Raw genomic sequence first — 19,555 nt, 5'->3', positions numbered from 1 at the left:
CATTTTTTTTTTTTAAGTAAAAATAAGCCTAGGGTTGTAACCACTGGTAAAATGCTTGCTTAGTTTAGCTTCATGAGGCCCTAGACTTAATCCCTATGAACATTCAGGAACATGTGGGTTCAAATAACCACACTCACAGCCTGCTATGAGACTCATCTTCCACTGGCACTGGGACTCTTCTAGAGCTGGAGTCTGTGATCCTTTCTAAGATACAAGTTTTCTCCAGCGCTTAAGAACGCTTGCGTGACTGTCACGGAACCATACCATGAGGTATGGCACTTCCTGAGTACTGTGGCTTTTTGCTTAAAAAGTATCACAAACTGACAACAAAAGCCAGGAAAGCTGGGAAGAATTCCTGACTGACAGACACAGCTGTAAATCAGTATGTGTAATCTTAGCAGGAGGGAGCCCGAGGCAGGAGGATCACCTCGAGTTTGTGGCCAGCCAATGGTTCAGAAACAGCAGAAAAAAAAGGTTGCGGCTCTCTTTTCTCTTATTGGTTGGAGGAGCGAAGTGATATTTATATCAACCAATGAGAAACTTTTACGGAACTAACTAATGTCAAGTGACAAACCAGTGTTTAATGATGGATTCCTTACATCATTGGCAGCCGGACGTTTCCAGAGACCAATAGGACAACCCAAATCAGCATAGTGAGCAGAGGCCTGGGTGTCTGCACGAGACCCCGCCTTCCGGGCGTGACAACCCGGTTTCCACTTCTATTGGTTTTCTCATATTACTGACAGTTCCACAACCCAATGAAATTGTGAGACTAGCCCTTCCTCGTGTCTTTTTTATTGGCTTGCATCTTTGAGTGGCAGCATTCTTGACCAATTGAAGGCAGCATTAGGAATTCGGGCTCCGCCCCAGAGGCTGGGCGGGGAGGTCGCTCGGGTCGGGTGTCGCCTGAGAACCGGATGAGGCGGCGACTGTGAGGCCGAGCCGGGAGCGGGCGTCGCGGCCAAGGGGAGCCCGGGCGGGCTGGCAGAGCGGAGCGGCAGGAAGCAACGGCCACAGACGCCTCGGGGTCGCGTGTCGTCGCCGGGGGAGCCGCGGGGCGGAGGCGGGCACCATGGGCAACCGCGGGATGGAAGAGCTCATCCCGCTGGTTAACAAGCTGCAGGACGCCTTCAGCTCCATCGGCCAGAGCTGCCACCTGGACCTGCCGCAGATCGCCGTGGTGGGCGGCCAGAGCGCAGGCAAGAGTTCGGTGCTCGAGAACTTCGTGGGCCGGTGAGCGAGCGCGCCGGCGGCGGTTCCCAGGCTCCGGCGGGGAGGGCGGGCGGCGGCCTAGGGCGCGGAGGGCGGGCGGAGAATGGCGGAACTGCGGCTCGCGGACGTCGCAGGACCGGTGGCAGTGGGTAAGGTCTGGGGCAAGAGTCTCTATGGCTTTCCGCAGGGGCTGGAGATGCAGTCCCACGTCAGGGACTGGCCAGTGATAGTGGGTGAGGTTTGGGTCAGGACGGTCAATGCAGACCCTTCTTGGTGCATTTAGTCTCAACTATCACTGGTGAATTCTGACATCACTTTGCCTGTGATCCGGGATAGATCCACTCCTCTTTTCTCTTGCTACCTGGAATTCTTAGTGTGCGCGCTGCTGAAGCTACACTTGTCCCCAGCCGTTCATGGGGCGAGAATGACCCCTGGGGTCTGTGTCAGGCTGGTTATTTATCTGGAACCTTCTCTACCGTCTGATTAGCTGTTTATCCGTTCTGGACAGACTTCCTACCGGCACCATTTGGTTGTCCCATCTGTCCAAACCCACCCTGAAGTCCACTGTTGTCTGGCTAGCTGTCTAGGGTGACCTCTGGTGTGCAAATGCCCATCTGTGCCCCTTGCTTACTTGAGTTGGCCTCTGCCATCAATGGCTGAACTTTAGGGGCCTCTGTTGTCTTCCAAGTGAATCCATTCCGTTAGTCTGCCCTGCTGTTCTCCATCACCGCCCAGGCAGTCCTGCCTGGCCTGGCCTCTCTGAGTGACAGAAGGTGAGGGACTTTGGGAAGAAACATTCTTTAGAATTCTTTCCTGGCTCAGGATCCCTGAACCTCCTGGCTGGCTCCTGAGCTAAAGCTTCCCAGTTGGAGAGCTCTCCAGACAGCGCTGGGGGCCTCAGCTTGTTCCATCTGTCCAGTGGGCAAATTCCACTTGCAGCTGTTTCTGTGATCCAGGAAGTGAGTGAAGGAGGGATGTTGATTTACTCCTGTCCCTCCCCCTCGGCCTGTCACATAGCACTACTTCTCCATTCCAGGAAGTGTTCCGTGAATGATGTGGTGTGTGCCCAGTGATAACATTTGCTTTGCTGTGGACATTATCATTGTGTGTGTGTGTGTGTGTGTGTGTGTGTGTGTGTGTGTCTCTGTGTGTGTGTGTCTGTGTCTCACAGTGCACTTGTGGAGGTCAGAGGACATCATCTTTGTGAAGTCCCTCCACATTTATGTAGGTCCTGGGGATCAAACTCAGGTCATCAGGCTTGGATAGCAAGCCTCTTTACCCATTGAGTCATATCATTCTTTGCCCTTCCATCTTAAATTTTTGAGACGTGGTCTCTCTCTGAGCCTGAAGTTCACTGATCGGCTAGCCTGGCTGGCCAGTGAGCTCCAGTGATCCACCTCTCTCTGCCTCACCCTAGCATTGGGTTGGTTACACCCTCCCTCTGTTGTGTGTTATTGTTGTTACTAGTCTTTCGTGGAGGCAGGAGCATCACTGAATTTGAGGCTAGCTTACTCTACATAGAGAGTTCTAGGGCAGCCAGGGCTACATAATGAGACCCTGGTTGATGAAAGGATACAGGGACTGGGATGTTGGCAGTGTCAATTTAGGCAAAATTAGATGCACCTGTGATCTTAGGCACTCGGGAGTCTGAGGCAGGACAATTCTTGAGTTTATGGTCACCCTGGGTTTCATTGTTAGACCTTGTCTCAAAAAAACAAAACAAAACAAAACTGTGAGAGGGTTGTGGATGTAGCTCAGGCATAGAGCACTTGCCTACCGTGAATAAGGCCCTGGGGGTCCCCAGCACTAAACTGATAATAAATATTATTGCCGTTTATGTTATCTTTGATTGCTTCATATTCAAAGAGACCTTTCTGTGACTGTGTTTTAGGTACTAAATTAATTTTTATGTATATTTTTAATTATTAATTTTTTTAGATAGAATCTCACTCTCTAGACCAGGCTGGCCTTGAATCCACAGGGACCCACCTGCTTCTGCCTCCTGAGTACTGGGATTAAAGGTGTGCGTACTCTTCCTGGATTTTTTTTTTTTAAACAGTCTCACACTGTAGACCAGGCTGACCTGGAACTCACCATGTGGCACAGGTTGGCCCTCAGAATTGTAGCAGTCTTTCCTGCTTCCACTTTCCAAGTGCTAGGATCACAGGCATGTACTGCCGTGCCTGGGCATTAAGTTCTTTTTGCTCTGGAATGTCTTAAAGCCCCTGGGCTGCAGGGCCCTGCTGAGAGCGGTCCTTTCGTGGGTCCCATTCAGTCCTATTCTGTATTTCCTGCTGTGAATTTGACTAAAGAGAGTCAGAACTGAGAGTCTGTTTCCTCCGTCTGCTGCTCATGAATGTCCAGTGGGCGTCTGGCTGGCACCCAGGAGCAGAGGATAGAGTGTGTCACCAGCTTGGGCCTGCTCAGCTCCTGGGGACAGCTCGGGCTGCTGCTTGTCAGTGCTGCCATTGGAGTTTTCGCAGAGTGTTGGTATACATGTGGACGACACAGTTGGCCCCGCCTCTTGCAGGGGCTTGCATGCAGTTTGCTGCCAAGGACTTGAAATGTGTGTGACAAGTTTCACATCAAGTCCAGATTTCTACAGAGCCAGAAACTACCCAGAAGGTTCTAAAGAGTAATGATAATGGTGTGGAGGCCTGAGGCCCCCAAGCACAGGTCTGCCATGATTGACTTTGTGTCTTTAGTCAAGTGAATTGGGCTCTCTGGACCCCAGGTTCTTTTGTGTCTGTCTGTGTACACATCTGAGTATGATTATGTGGAGGTCAGAAGTTAGCCTCAGGTGTGGTTCCTCAGGAACCATCTACTTGGTGTTTTTGAGACATGGTCTCTCACTAGAACCTGGGGGTTGCTAATTAATCTAGGGTGACTGGTCAGCACACTCCAGAGACTCACCTGTCCGGCTCTCCACAGTGCTGGAGTGACAGGTGTGCATTATGACGCCTGGCTTTTCACATGGGTGCCAGGCTTGACCCGGGCTTCATGCCTGGGCTCCCCAGCACCATACAACTTTTGTTTGTTTTTTCAAGACAGGGTTTCTCTGTAGCTTTGGAGCCTGTCCTAGAACTCACTTTGTAGACCAGGCTGGCCTTGAACTCACAGAGTTCCGCCTGGCTCTGCCCCCCCAAATGCTGGGATTAAAGGTGTGTGCCACCACTGCCGGGCCATACAACCTGTTTAAAAAACAAAAGCAAAACAAGGACTCCCTTTGAAATGACTGTGCAGCAACCTGGAACTCCCGCGCTCCTGCCTCCACCTCCTGAGTTCTGGCAGTGCAGATGTGCACCATCATGCTTGGCTTTGTATAGTGCTGGGGATGGCACCCAGAGCTTTGTGGGTGAACCAGTCAGCCCCCTAGATTTCTTTTCTACATGATGGGGAGCTGTATGTAGTTTGGGCAGTGCAGGGCAGGGGTAGAGTGCCTGCTTCCATGTGCTAAGGCTCCAGAAGTTCAAAATAAGTAAAACCAAGACCCTGGGGTGAGCTGAGTTAATGGGTAACTCACTGGGTCCTCTACCCAGGGTTGCTCCTATCCTTTTGGAAGCTTTTGCATTGGAAACCTTTGGCTTTGTGCACAAGCCCTCTGTGGCTGCTGTGGCTTTCAGGAGGGCTTGTTTGGTCTCTTCCTAACCTTTGCTGTTTAGCCTTAAGGGCTGGCAAAGAGAGGCTGGTTGGATACTTTTCTTTTTTTCCTCCTTTGGATAGAAGCCCAGGAAGTTGGGGTTCTAGCCTGGGCTTCTCTATCCAGGTAAGCTGAGGCTGGCTCCTTCCTGTGAGTGTTTTGCCTTTCAGAGTCAGTCATCCCAGTAGGAAGTGGGGCTACCATCCCAGCTGAGTGTTTGACCCACCAGCTCCTGCAGTTAGCTGGTGCATGTCATTGCACTGGAGGAACACCTGGTGTGCCGGTCACTGGCGCCTTTGGCAAGGGACTGCATCCCACCTCTGTAAGACCTAGGATCAGGCCAGCAAGATGGCTCAGTGGGTAAAGGGTTTGATCCCCTGATGGAAGCAGAGGAGCAATTCGTGTGTGGTGCATGCACACATACACACAGACCCAAAGAGAATAAAGAAACGAAGTGGGTGTTTTTTTTTAAGTTTTGTTTTGTTTTTAAAGGAAAACAGAAAGGAGCTCCAGGGCTGTAACTCAGTTGGTAGAATGCTTCGCATGAGTGAAGTCCTGGATTCCACCCCCACCATCACATAAGCCTGGACATGCTTGTAAACCCAAGTGGAGGCAAAGGATCAGGAGTTCAAGGTCTGCTCAGCAGCATAGTTAGTCCTGCTAACTTGGGCTACATGAGACCCCCGCCTCCCTGAAAAAGTAAAAGAGAGTTTCAGGCTCAGGCCTGGAACCCCAGCACTCAAGAGGCTGAAGGCAGGAAGATTGCCAGCCTGGGCCCTGTAGGGAAACCCTGGCTAAGCAAACAGAAAGTTGAGGGTGGAGGGGTAGCAACAACTCTTCCTCAGGCCCAGTGAGTGTCCTAGGACAGTGTTTTCCAGTGCTAGCTCAGTTTTCCCATGTGCCCAGGGATATGGCCTTGAGGCAAATAACCTTCCAGCAGAGACTAGATAAAATCCCTGGTGCAGGTGATAGAAGTGCTGGGGGGCACAGAGTGGAGGAGCAGAGCCAGAGAGTGAGGATTGCTGTCAGAGGGGTCCGGTGACACCTGGCTTTGGAGAAGAGCTGGGGAGGGAGAAGTTGGGAAAGGTGTCCTGAAGACTGGGTATGGAGATAGCCAGTGTGAAGGCTCTGAGCTGAAAGCTCCGCCAGGCGTGCCGGGAAGCTAAGACTGTGAGCTGAACTTTGAAAAGGAATTGGTGTGTGGCTTGGTACAGGCCACCTCTTTTCTGGGGGGCAGGGAGGCAAAGTGGCCGGAGGCACTGCCCCATCTCTTAACTGGATGCTTCGGTGGGCTGAGGTACTATGCTCTCCTGATTGGCAGTTTTCTCTGTCTTCTGTTCACCTGTTAGGGCCTGGTCTTATTTTCCTTGGATCAGGAGGCCTTGGTAGCTGTGTGCACAGGTACATGTGCACATGTTCCTATGCATGTGGACACCAACTCACGTCATCAGATTCGGCAGCAGGCACCTCTATCCACTGAGCCATCTCACCAGCATTTTTTCTTCTGTTCCTCCCACTCCCCTCCTGGAACTTGATCTGTAGACCAGGCTAGCCTCGAATTCACAGGGATCCCCCCCCCCACCTCTGCCTCCTGAGTGCTGGTATTAAAGGCATGAGCCACCACTGACGAGCTCTTCTTCTGTTTTTAATACATAGTGTCTTTGATGTACAGCCCAAGCTTGTGAGTCTTTGTCCCCTCCCTGCCAGAGCTGCCGTGGCAGGCCTGCACCATCACACCAGACTGAGCTGAGCACTCTCCAGAGCTGGGTGAGGGCTGGTCACTGAAGGAACCTCATCCCTCTCCTCACATTTGGAGTTGCTCAGAGCTGCAGCTGGTCTAGGCTGTGCCGGGTTTGAATACAAATGCCGAAATGACAGGCTCCTTGGTTGCTGGGAGAAACTTGGGCATCCGCTGAACCCTAATTTACAGGGGAGGGGCCAAGTGCTGGCTGTAATTAGGCCCTTATTAAAGTGTCAACGCTTTTGGAGAAAATACAGTCAGTAATGAGCTACTTTACACAGCCTCTCTGCACACTGAGCAAATGGAGGACATTGTCATGCCTCCTGAGCCAGGTGACACACTAAGAAAGACTCCTGCACCTAGGTGTATGTGGGATTCCTGTGAGGTCATCCTCAGCTTCAGCCAGAGGCTAGGTGAGCATTTTAAGACCTACATTGAAGCCAGGCACTAGTGGCTTGGGAGGCAGAGGCAGGTGGATCTCTGAGTTCCAGGCCAGCCTGGTCTACAGAGCAGAGTTCCAGAATTGCCAAGGCTACACAGAGGAACCCTGTTTCGAGGGGAAGAAAAAAGAAAAGAAAAGAAAGGAAAAGAAAGACCTACTTTGTTATATTTTTGTGTAAATGTGTGTGTGCAGCATACATGTACAGTCCTTTGAAGGCGAGAGGGCGTTGGGTCCTTTGGAACTGGAGTTGTAGACAGTTGTGAACTGCCATGTGGTATTGGGAACTAAACCCTGGTCCTCTGCAAGAGCAGTGGGTGCCCATGACTCCTGAGTCACTTCCCCACACCTTCTCTTGTTTCTTTTGAGGCAGGGTCCCTTTTAGCCCAGGCTGGCCTGGAATTTCCTAAGCAGCTGAGGTTGACCTCCTAATCTTGCTGTATCCATGTGTGCTGGAATTCCAGGTGTGTGTATCACTCTGGTTGGTTCCTTGCTGAGATGGAATCCAGGGCTTGCTGCGTGCAAAGCAGTTGAAGCGGTCCACCAGCTGAGCCCCAGCCCAGCCCACTGAGGTCTCACTCTGATGTCAAGTAGGATTCCATGGTTACTGCCCTGATTTACAGAGGGGGAAGCTGAGATTGGAGAGGGAGAGTACTCTGTTCATCATGGAGGTCAGACTCCTGTGAAGTTGTCAGGTGTGTGTTAACTGTCAGGCCTTAAATCGGGTCAGGTGCTGGAGACTGGATGGGGACCTAGACCTAGCTATACAGAAGATGGGTGAGAAGTGTGGTGAGAGATAACATAGGATCAGAAGTAAGAGATTGGTTTGAGTGCCCATCGTCATGTGGATGCCCCTCAGTTGAACTGGAGACTGGTGGGAGGGGACAGCAGGCACAGAGTCACCCCTCCCCCCAATCTGGTTAGCTGATTGCCGGATGCAGATTCGGCATAGCCTGGTGTACATGGGACTCAGGACACTGCCTGTCCGTTTTTAATTACATGAGTAGAGTGGGAACCAGTGACAGACCCTGCCCTTCTGCCAGCTCCATGGGAGCCGACAGTGTCTGTTTGGAGTCTGTCTTTGATAGTGGAGTGTGCATGCTGTTCCTGGGCTGATCCCTTATCTCCAGCCTGGATTTTCTGGAGCTCCGATCACTCTGCTTTTATTACTTAGCTAATTTTCCAGACTGAGTGTGCTAGCTCACTCCTGTAATCCCAGCACTTGAAAGGCTGAGGCTAGAGGATTACCATGAATTCAAGGCCAGCCTGGGCTACAGGAGACTTGTCTCAAAAAAACCAAACAAACCTAAGGGAAACAAAACAGTATAACAACGAAAAAGCCCATAAAACCAACTAATCAACTTTCTGTTTCTTTTTCTGTGGTGTGTGCGTGAGAGAGAGAGAGAGAGAGAGAGAGAGAGAGAGAGAGAGAGAGAGAGAGAGAGAGCGAGCGAGCACGTGGAGGCCTGAGGTTGATTTAGAAATCTCTTACTACCTCCATTGATTCAGGCCTCTCAGTCAAATCTAGAGCTCGCTGATATGGATAGTCTGGCTAGCCAGTGTGCTCTAAGAACCGACATTGTCTCGTCTTTCTAGGTTGGGATTACAAGCCGGCCGCCATACCTGTTTAGCATTTATGTGTGTTCTGGGGATCCAAACTGTGGTCCTCACTCTTGGGTAGCAAGTGCTTAAAGCTGAGCCCACAGCTAGCTTTCTAGCCAGGGGCAACTGTTAGAAATCTTTTCAGGTAGTTTCCACCTGTAGCTTGGAACCTCCTGACCACCCCAGCATGTTAGGGAGTGGAGGTGGCCTGGGCAGTGCTGGGGAGCAGAGGTGACTGCTGATATTGAGACAGTAGAGCCCTCCCTGGGCTGCCATCCACCCGTCTGCAGCCCTGCATGTGAGCCCACTCACCAGTGTGGATTCCTTGGCAAAGAACCATCATGAATGCTGTGTTTAGAGATTAGCCTCTTCTCGGCCTTCTCTCATGGGTCTTACCCTGAGGCTTGCTTGCCTATAGACCTCCCTAACAGAAGGATTTTCCAGTCTTTCTTCTGAGCCTGGGATAAAGTCTGGCTCTACTACTGAGCTAAACCCCAACCAACCCCCTATTTATTGTTTTTTTTTGAGTCAGGGTCTCTCTGTATAACAAACAGTCTGGCTGCCCTGGAATTCACTTTGTAGACCAGGCTGACCTCGAACTCACAGAGATCCACCTGCTTCTGCCTCCCTAGCACTGGGATTAAAGGTGTGTGCCACCATGCCTGGCTTATTTATTTATTTTATGTGTTTGAGTATTTTGTCTGTGTGTGTTTTGTGTGCATGCCTGGTATGTAAGGAGACAAGAGGACATTGGATTCCCTGGAATTGGAGTAACAGAGGTTGTGATCCACCATGTGCTTACTGGGAACTGAACCCTGGTCCTCTTGAAGAGCAGTCTGTGTTCTTAGCTACTGAGTCATCTTTCTAGGCTCTTAATTATTATTTTTGAGACACTGAACCTGGTTTCCCTGCCTTTGCCTTTGCCTTTCCCCCTCCTCCAGAAGAAGGATTCTAGGCATCTATCACCAAGCCCAGGTTTTTCTCTCGTTTTGGGATTTGACCTCATGTTTTCGGAGGAAGTGCGTTATCCACGGAGCCATCTCCCCAGCCTCTATCGTTTGTTTTATTGATAGAGTTTTGTTTGCAGCTCAGGCTGGCTTCAGACCCGCAGTCCTCTTGCCTTAGCCCCTGAGTGCTGGGACTTGAGGCGCTGTCACTCCACCTGGGCCCTCCACTGTCCTCACCCCGACTGTGGTCCACAGTAGAAGCAAGGCCATCAGGTGACCTAGGAACACCCCAACTCCCTGCTGAAGAAGGAGACACCCAGAGACTGTTCCAAACACACTTTCCCAGAGACTTCCAGGGCTCTAGAGCAGGCAGGCATTGTCCTAGCTGGTGTGACACTGCTTGCTGGGTGATACACCCTGGCACAGCCAGACCAGCTCCACTGAAAGCCCCAGAGGTAGCCTCAGTACACAGCTGTCTGTCCTGGCTGTGGGGCTTCTGTCTTCTGGACTTCTGATGAGGTCTTTCTAGAGCAGTGGTTCCCGCCCTTCCCAGTGCTGCGACCTTTAGTACAGTTCCTCAGCTGTGGGGACCCCAGCCATGGGATTGTGACCTTTAGTACAGCTCCTCGTGCTGTGGGGACCCCAGCCCTGGGATTGTTTCATTGCTGCCTCGTGACTGTAATTTTGTTACTGCTGTGAATCATAATGTAAATATCTGATATGCAGGATATCTGATATCCAACCCCTGTGGAAGGGTTTTTCGAACCCCAAATCCCTGTTCTAGAACTACTGTTGTAGAGAATGGTGGCTTTCTGGCCTTGAACTCCTGCTCCCTCTGCTTCCACCCGACAGTGCGGGCACTCGAGGTGGTGCCACTGTGCTGAGTGGGAATGCGTGCTTGCTAGGATGCTTGTGGCTGCTGGAGGAAGCCCAGCAGAAAGCCAGACCAGGAGCTGGTGGCCTGCGCCCGGAGCCCCGCTCATCCGTCTGCCTGTGGTCAGCTTCCCACGCCACCGTTTTGCAGTGCTGACCTGCCGCTCGACCAAGCCCAAGTCCGGCTCATGCAGCCTCTGCCTTGGTGGCACTGTCAGGGGACACTGCTCAGCACAGGCTGTTGAGGAGTTGGGGTGGGCTGTTTTCTAGGGAGGGCCTTACCTGGGTTTGTCCCTGGCCTGAAAACTGAATCTTAAACTTTTTTTAAAAAGAGTTTTCTTGAGAAGGTCTCATGTCGTCATTGCTGACCTCAAACTAAGTTAAGTGTGTGGCTGAGGCTGGGCCTGCTCTTCTGTGCTTCCTGCCTTCCCCTCCCTACGCTGAGATGACAGACGTGACACGTCACCAGTCCCAGCTGCTGCTCCCCCTGCCACCACAGTCATTCCTAGATGAATTGTGTGTGTGTGTGAGAGAGAGTTTCGTATAATCCAGGCTAGCCTCATACTTCATCTGCCTTCATCTTCTAAGTGCTCAGATGACAGGCATGGACCACAATTCCTGGCTTATGTGGTGCTAGGGATGGAACCCAGGGCTTCATGCACCCCCAAGCCTGGTTTGGTGAAACAAGATCTTCCTTTGTAGCCTAGGGTGGCCTGGACTCCTGATCGTCCTGAGCGCTGAGATGATTTACATGTGCCATCACACTGGACTTGAAACAATTTTATGGTACTGGGGATTGCTCCTAGGGGCTCTACCATTGAGTCACCTATTCAACTTTAAGTTTACAGAAGTCATTTATTTATTTAGGATGTTAGAAACGGGTTTCCCTGTGTAGCCCTGGCTATCTGAAGACCAGGCTGGCTCTAAACTCGAGGTCTGCTGGCCTCTGCTTCCCAAGTGCTGAGTAAAGGCATGTGCCACCTGGCTGCAGAAGAATTATAAGGATAGGTCAGAGAGGGACTGGCCAGGTTGTTCAGTGGGTAAAGATGCTGCCTAGGCAGCTGATGACCTGAGTTGGACCCCTCGGACCTCTACAGTGGAAGAAGAGAACAGACAACTAAATTGTCCTCTGACAGCGTTGGCCATGGCAATCCTGCCTCCAAACAAACAAATCAATAAAATGTAATTTAAAAGTTGGGCCGTGGTGGTGCATGCCTTTAATCCCAGCACTCAGAAGGTAGAGGCAGGTGATTTCTATGAGTTTATTTCTATGAGGCCAGCCTGGTCTATAGAGCAAGTTCTAGGACAGCCAGGGCTACATAAAGAAACCTTGTCTCAAAACAAACAAACAAACGAAACCCCCAAATCAAACAAAAAAGTAATTAAAAAATGTATAGAACTGGGTCAGGCAGTGGTGGCGCACGCCTTTAATCCCAGCACACTGGAGGCAGAGGCAGGCAGATCTCTGTGAGTTCAAGGCCAGCCTGGTCTACAGAGGGAGATCCAGGAAAGGCACCAGAACTACACAGAGAAACCCTGTCTCGAAAAACAAAACAAAATAAAATTATAGAGCAGGTTGCTTGTGTTTGTCTGCCTTGCCTCTCTCTACTGCAGACTCTGTTGAGACCATCACTGTCACTGTTGATGGACGCCACCTGTCAGATGGCTGCCATCACCCTGTCACCCTTCTGACGCAGGATCACATGTCCAGCTGCCTCACTTCTTGGATCTCTAGGCTCTCAGGTTCTCCTAGTTTCTCATGACCTTGGGTTTTGAAGGAGCATGAGCAACAGTAACTTATTCTGGCTTATCTAGGTTTTTCTCACAGTTGACTGTGAGTTCCTTCATTTTGGGTAAGAAAATTATCCATCCTCTAGGGGTTCATGGTGTCAGCCAGCAAGACATGTTACCAGGGAGATGGCTGTGGTCTCCTGTTGAGCATGGCATCTGTCACATTTCCCTACTTGAAAGTCACTGTTTCTGTTTTTCCATATTCTATCCTTTGTAAGTATCCAGACCCTAAAGGTTTCATGTGTGAGGGTGCATGTGTGTCTGTGAGTTAGTGTGTATGTGTGGATGCCAGAGATTGATGTCAAGTGTCTCCCTAAGAAGTGTGGAAGAGTCTTTGACTTAAACACGGCGGCTTGTCCAAATCTGCTCATCTGGCTAGCCTGTGTGTGTTCCAGGGATCTCCTGTCTCTCCCCTACAAACACTGGGATTCCAGGCAGGGAACACATCTGCGTGCAGTTGATGTTGGTCCTGGGGTTCTGGACTTTGGCTCTCGAGCTTGCAGGGTGAGTGCTTTGCCTGCCCAGCCATCTCCCCAGTCTTCTTCATTTAGAGTTTACTCGGGGCTGGGGATGCAACTCATGTCCTAGACAAGCTAGACAAGGCCTCTACCACTGAACCCTCAGGCTCCCAACCCCTCACGGGGTGAGGGGACAATTCTAGGCCAGGGCTCTACCACTGAGCCACGCCCTCGGCACCTCATTGGTGGGGATTCTAGGCGGGAATTCCACCTTTAAATAGTACCTCTAGTTTCTCACTGATAGATTCCAGGCAAGTGCCCTTCCGCTGAGTCAGTTTTCCAGCCCCTGATTAGGGAGTAGAGGGCAACTGTTGTAGGCAGGGTTCAGTACTGAGCCGCATCTCCGACCCTCGTTGGGGTAGTCCAGTCACTCCACTGTTGAAGCGCATTTCCTAGCCGTCTACTGCAGTTTTGTGTAAAGTGTAAGTTGAGAGCTGTGTTTGGTGTCAGCGTTCTATTGCATTGGATGGCCTTTGTCAGACGGCCGTGGTCTTTTATAGGTGCTGCTGGAGCACTGCCCAGTGGTTCCCACATCTGCCCAGCCACATCTGTTTATATGACTGCAGCTCTCAGCTCAGTGTTGAAATGAGGCCCTGTGAGCACTCTTTGTTCTTTTTCTCAATTGTTTTGGATGCTCTGGGTCCTTTAAACACTGACTGTGTGTTTCTCTCTGTGGTTCTGAGAGTCGGACTTTGCTGCTCACACTGACCCGGAGCTTGAGCCACCTCTGCTTCAGTTGGGTGCGTGCTGGTGTCAGCTCGAGGTGCCCACTTTACCGTCCGCTCAGGGATCGGGTGATTGATTCATTTTGTTTCTCTGTGTAGCCCTGGCTATCCTGGAAGTCACCTGTAGACCAGGCTGGCCTCTAACTCACAGAGATCCACTTGTCATCCACCTCCTGAGTTTTGGAATTAAGGGCATGTGTTACCACTATTGGCTTTATTTATTTATTTTAGTCAAGATCTCACTAAGCAACTCTGGCGGTTTGGGAATTTAATCTGTAGACCAGGCTAGCCTCAATGTCAGCCTCCGAGTGCTGGGACTGACACAGTGGGCCTCCAGCCCCAGCTGTGTTGTGGGTTTCTACCAAACACTAAACACAGTGATGGAGTCCCAGTCAAGTATAGACCAGAATTCCATCTTTAGCACCAGTGTGCGTGTGTGTGCGCGCACACACACACACACACACACACACACACACACACACACACCACCCCTCCCTCCAAAAAAAAGAAAATAAAAAATACTGTTTCTGTTTATAAAGCCCTGCTACTTGGTGTTTGTTTTGATTGGTTGAAGCAATATACTGTGCCATCAGGCTCACTTCGTACCTGAGGATGACCCTGGACTCCTGGTCCTCCTGCCTCTCCCTCCCAAGTGCTAGGACGAAAAGCTTGCATCCCACACTAGTTTGTGTGATGCTGAGGACAGACCTCAGGACTCCGTGTGTGCCAGGCAAGCCCTTGACCAAGTGAGCCCAGCAGGGCCATGGTTTCACTTTATTCATCTTTATGGTTGTGTGTGCACGTTTGTGGTGTTGGTTCTGGCCTTCCACCTCCTTTGAGAGTGGATCTCCTGTTCAGTGCTGTGTAGGACAGGCCAGGTGACCTCTGATCTGGGGGGGTCTCTTGTCTGTGCACCTCAGCCTCCTGTTAGTTTTGAGTGCTGCGTTGTCCATCAGCTGTCCAGGCTCCTCACTGCCTGCTGCCTCCCTCTTGTCCATTTGACTACCCACCCCATAGAAGGAGCCTGCCCCAAACCCTGGGGCATGTGGTGGTGCAGGCCTGTGCTCCAGTGCTGCTCCCAGGAATGCTGGAAATGGCCTAAGTGTATTGCTTAGGAAATAGCCACTCAGAAGACGTCAGTGCTGGTTCACTACAGATGTAATTGTATTTTTTCAAGTAGTTGATGGAGTCTGCAAAAATGGAAGCTACAGATACAAGGAGCTGACTGAATATTTTCCCTCTGCCCAGAATCTCCTATAGTTATTAATTCTTTGAAGGTCATTTATTTTACTTTATTTTGAGATGAGGCCTTAGTGTATAGTTCTGGTTGTCCTGGAACTCACTGTGTAGACCAAGCTGGCTTTGAGCTCACAGCGAGTGTTGAGTGCTGGGATTAAAGTAAAGTGTTTGCAACACTGTACCTGGCTTATTTATTTTTATTTCTATTACTCCTGTGTGCTTATATGCGCAAGAGTGCAGATGTCCACAGAACCAGCGTAGCATCTTTCTGGAGCTAGAGTTACAGGTGGTTGTGAGCCACCAGCTGGGTGCTGGGACTCCAACTCTTCTTTCAACTCCCTATTTATCTTAAAACTCTTTGGTTGTTGTTTTGTATAGTTGGGAGACAGGTAGCCCTGGCTGTTCTGGAGCTTGCAATGTAGACCAGGCTGGCCTCAAACTCCTCACAGAGATCCACGTGCCCCGTGGGTCTTGCAAGTGTAGGGATTAAAGGTGTGAGCCACCACATCCAGTCATAAAAACTTGTGTGTGTGTGTGTGTGTTAGTGGTGTGTGTGTGTGTATGTGTTAGTGGTGTGTGTGTGTGTATGTGTGTGTGTGTTAGTGGTGTGTGTGTGTGTGTTAGTGGTGTGTGTGTGTGTGTGCGCGCGTGTGTGTGTGGGGGGGGTAGTGGTGGTCAGAGGACAGCTTGTAGGAGTTGGTTCTCTCCCCTGTGTTGGTCCAGGTATTGAACTCAGGTCTTCAGACTTGGCAGCAAGCACCTTTACCTGCTGAGCCCTCTCATAGCCCCTTCCTTTATTTTATTCCAGCCCCACTGGGCCTTGATGCTCCTCGACCTTTGACATGCTATCTGCACTCCCCTGACCACTGCTGACCCCTCAGGTCGCTCTGCAGCGCACTTCCTGCCTCCTGCAGGCTTCCCTGCAAATGTCCCCTCCCCGGGCTTCCCTGGACACTGCGGCTGTGCCACCACTTGTCACTCTGCCACTGTGATTCCTTTGGAAGGCTTCGACAGCCTGTGTTTGGCCTGAGCTTCCTCTTCCTGGGTGTGCCCTGCCTTGCAGAGCCTGGCCCAGCGCCCTGTGTCATTTGCATCCACCTAGGCTTTAGTCACCAGTCAGGAGTCACTCAGCAGAGGAGACAGGTGTACTCGGCCACACCGTCACCTGGGCTCCACCCAGTTGGATCACACCAGCATGCTTAGGGCTTTGCGTAGCTGGGTCACAGTGAGACACTGCAGCCACACACAGCAAAAGGAGGTGAGGACTTCTGCTCACAGCGGGGTCACAGCGGGGTCACAGCAGGACAAGGCTTCAGGGCCAAGGCCTTCCTGGGCTGTCTGTGTTGGCAGCAGTGGGGTTTTTGGGGACAGGGTCTCATGTTGCCCAGGCAGGCCTCAGACCTACAGGAGGCTGGCCTTAAACTTCTGATCTTCCTGCCTCTACTTCCCCAGTGCTAGGATGAACCAACACCAAGCACATCTGCTTTATGGGGTGCTGAGGGTGAAACCCAGGGCTCTCTCTCATGTGCTAGGCAAGCATTCTGCCGCTCACCACCAGCACCGCCATGGTCCTAGAGTTTATAGAGACATAAAATCATGTATGTGTGTATGGCATGAAAATACAAACCAATGCAAGTTTAGAGGAGTAACGGCTAATAGGAGATATATGATCGGCATCCACTACACACGCACATGAAAATGCCCTCCCAGAACACAGTGTCGTGTACAGTGAAGACCAACAACAAAAACCACCAGAAAATGTAACAGAAACAAAGACATGAGAAGGTAGCCACAAAAGCCATGTGAATCCACTCGGAAGAACAGTCTGAGCAAGCTAGTTCCCAGAGACAAAGTAGACTAGTGCTTGTGTGTGCGTGTGTGGGGAGGGTTGGGGGGGGGTCAGCGGGGTGAGTACTTGGCAGACACGGAGCTTGGGGAAGATTAAAATGTCCTGAAATTAATGGAAATGGTTTCACAGTCTGAATCCACAAAAAACCCCAGTAGCCACTTAAAACCAGTGGATCACAAGGCCTGTGACACACTTTCCAGAAAGAGTTAAGCCAGAGGCTGAAAGCAACTCTCCCATCCCCCCACGCACTTACAAGAGAATGAGTAGTTCTGTCTTGCAGACAAAATACAGTGCTGGGGCAGGGCCACTGAGGCAGGAGCATAGCCAGAGTTCAACCTAGCAATGGTGTGAGACCCTGTAGGAGCCATAGATAAGAGAAACAGATCATTTCTCCTTCCGAGATAGGATTACCCACTTCTTGGTGAGCTCCAGCCAGCTCCGGCATTGCAGGTGCTGTACTCCTGTGTGTGTGCATAGCGTATCACCATCCCCCTGTGCAGGGCTGGGGGAGGCTCCTAGGCTCATCTCATAACCAAGCTGCTGCAGCTGCTGCAGTAAACAAAGGTGCAAAATGTCTCTGGTGTGTTGATTTGAACTCCTAGGAGTGGTGTGCGGGCTTCTCCCTAATGTTAGGTCTCAGGAGTCCACCGTTCCTCCATGCCAGACCAAGTTCTAGGACGTGTGTGTGTTTGTTTGTTTAGAGCTAGAGATTGACCTCATGCATGTTAGGTAAGTACTCTCACACTGAGCTTGAGCCCTCTTTATTGTTTTGTTTTTGGGTTGTTGTTGTTTGAGACAGGGTTTCTCTGTGTAGCCTTGGCTGTCCTGGAACTCAGATCTGCCTGCCTCTGCCTCCCAAGCGCTGGGATTAGAGGTGTGCGCCTCCTCCTTCTTTTTGGTTTTTGAGACAGGATCTCATCATATAGTCCAGCCTGGTCCCTAACTCCAGTGCTGGGGCAACAAGTATCACTACTGCACCCTATTTTATCTGGTGCTGGGAGTGGAACCCAGGGCTTCTTGCATTCCAGGCAAACACTCTACAAACTGAGCCACAGTGCCAGCCTTCAAATATTCATTCATTCATTCATTCATTTATCCTTTTTTTTTTAAGATTTATTTATTATGTATACAGTGTTCTGTCTGCATATATCTCTGCAGGCCAGAAGAGGACCAGATCTCATTACAGATGGTTGTGAGCCACCATGTGGTTGCTGGGAATTGAACTCAGGACCTTTGGAAGAGCAAGTAGCGCTCTTAACCTCTGAGCCATCTCTCCAGCCCTCATTTATTTTTATTTATTTATTTATTTATTTATTTATTTATTTATTTATTTATTTATTTATTTATTTGAGATAGAGTCTCAATGTGTGGCCCTGTTGGTTTGAAATTCAATATGTGGACCAGGCTGACCTCATACTCATGGATTCCTCCTGCCTTTGCCTCATTCCCAGAGCTGGAATTAAAGGTTTGTGATACCATGTCAGGCTATACAACATGTTTTGGTTGTATTCACGGCTACTTCCTCTAACATCCCTGTGACACTGTCCCGCATTCCCTCCACATTTCACGTCTTCATTCTTTAATGCCGTGTGGAGTCAGTACTGCCCACGTATGTGTGGATGTGAGAGGCCATCCATTGGAACAGGGCCGCCGAACAGTGGCCACATCTCTAAAGAAAAATAGACCCTTTGTTCCCCAGGGACCTCATGAGCCTTTCCCATGTTTTGTCTTTGAGGTAAATTCTGGCATTATAGCCCTGGTTAGCCACAAACTTGTGATTGCCCTGCCTCAGCCTCCTGAGCACTGATATTACAGGGGAGGACTTCTGTGTCCAGCTTCATCTTTGTTTTCTTGTGATGCTTTTTTAAAAAATTCTTCAGAATTTCATTTGTGTATATACTGAATGCTTGGTTGTTGTGGTGTTTGAATGAGAATGGACCCATTGGCTCATATTTTTAAATAAATGGTCCTCAGTTGGTGAAATTGTTTAGGAAGGATTGGGAGGTGTGGCTTTGTAAGAAGTGGGTCACTGCCTGTAATGAGCATAGTAAAAATGCCTCTTAGACATGTAAAAATAGCTTAGTCAGGAAATTCACTACACCCAAGGCTGTACCTGAGAACCACAACCCAGTGACATCACTCACTCTAGATAACCAGACTCAGTCCTAGAACCCCATGGCACTCACTGGACAGTATATAAGCAGAGACCAAGAGCAGTGCTTTGCTCTGCACATCTGGGGAGACTCCACCTTGATCTGTCCTGAGGCTGGAGAGTCTCCCCGAGGACTCTGACCCTCAAATCAGATACTCTTGTAAGAGGCTGGACCTGACCTTAAGCTTTGTCACACAAGTGAACAACCTTAGGGAGACAGGTTTAGGATTAGGAATTTAGAGCGTGAATTTTGAGTGATAACTGTCAGCATAATAAAATATAACTTCTGTTAAACTAACTGTGTGTATCTGCCCTCTTGCTCTAAACACCATTCCCAGTTAGTTCTCTCTGCCTCACTCTCTGCCTCTTGCTTGTAGTAGATCAGATGTACTAATCCAGTGCTCCGGCTACCTGCTGGCTGCCATGTTCCCACCTTGATGATCATGGACTCTGGTACCTCTGGTACCATGAGCCCCAGATTAAATCCTTCCTTTTTAAAAAATAATTTATTTTTATTTATGTGCGTTAGTGTTTTGCCTGCATGTATGTTTGTGTAAGGGTGTCAGATCCCCTAGAACTAGAGTTACACACAGTTGGAGCTGCCATGTGGGTGCTGGGAATTGAACCTGGGTCCTCTGGAAGAGTAGCCAGAACTCTTAACCGCTGAGCCATCTCTCCAGCCCCATAAATGTACCTTTCTCATGGTGTTTTGTCATGGACACAGTGGTGCATGCCTCTAATACCATCACATCACTCCAGAGGCAGAGGGAGGCAGATCTTTGTGAGTTCAAGGCCAACTTGGTCTTCATAATGAGCTATAGGACAGC

The 19,555-nt window shown here is 50.2% G+C and overlaps 1 protein-coding gene across 16 annotated transcripts in view; it reads left to right on the top strand.

Annotated features, from left to right (window-relative positions):
• Positions 1-891: 891 nt before the first annotated feature.
• The window catches only part of Dnm2 (dynamin 2), a 91,273-nt gene continuing 72,609 nt past the window's right edge, over positions 892-19,555 (top strand). For 7 of the 16 annotated variants that reach the window (XM_028872477.1, XM_028872476.1, XM_028872474.1 and 4 more), the window contains exon 1: positions 892-1,233. In XM_028872477.1, coding sequence (XP_028728310.1) covers positions 1,073-1,233 — 161 coding nt within the window. In that variant the 5' untranslated portion in view covers positions 892-1,072. The remainder of the gene's footprint in view (positions 1,234-19,555) is intronic. The other 9 variants (XM_028872468.2, XM_028872473.2, XM_028872465.2 and 6 more) reach the window with 4 other exon arrangements.

This window comes from Peromyscus leucopus, chromosome 7 (genome assembly GCF_004664715.2).
Source record: "Peromyscus leucopus breed LL Stock chromosome 7, UCI_PerLeu_2.1, whole genome shotgun sequence".
Classification (NCBI taxonomy): domain Eukaryota; kingdom Metazoa; phylum Chordata; class Mammalia; order Rodentia; family Cricetidae; genus Peromyscus; species Peromyscus leucopus.
The sequence above is the reverse complement of the archived record's forward strand: the minus strand, read 5'-3'. Positions and strand labels throughout refer to the sequence as shown.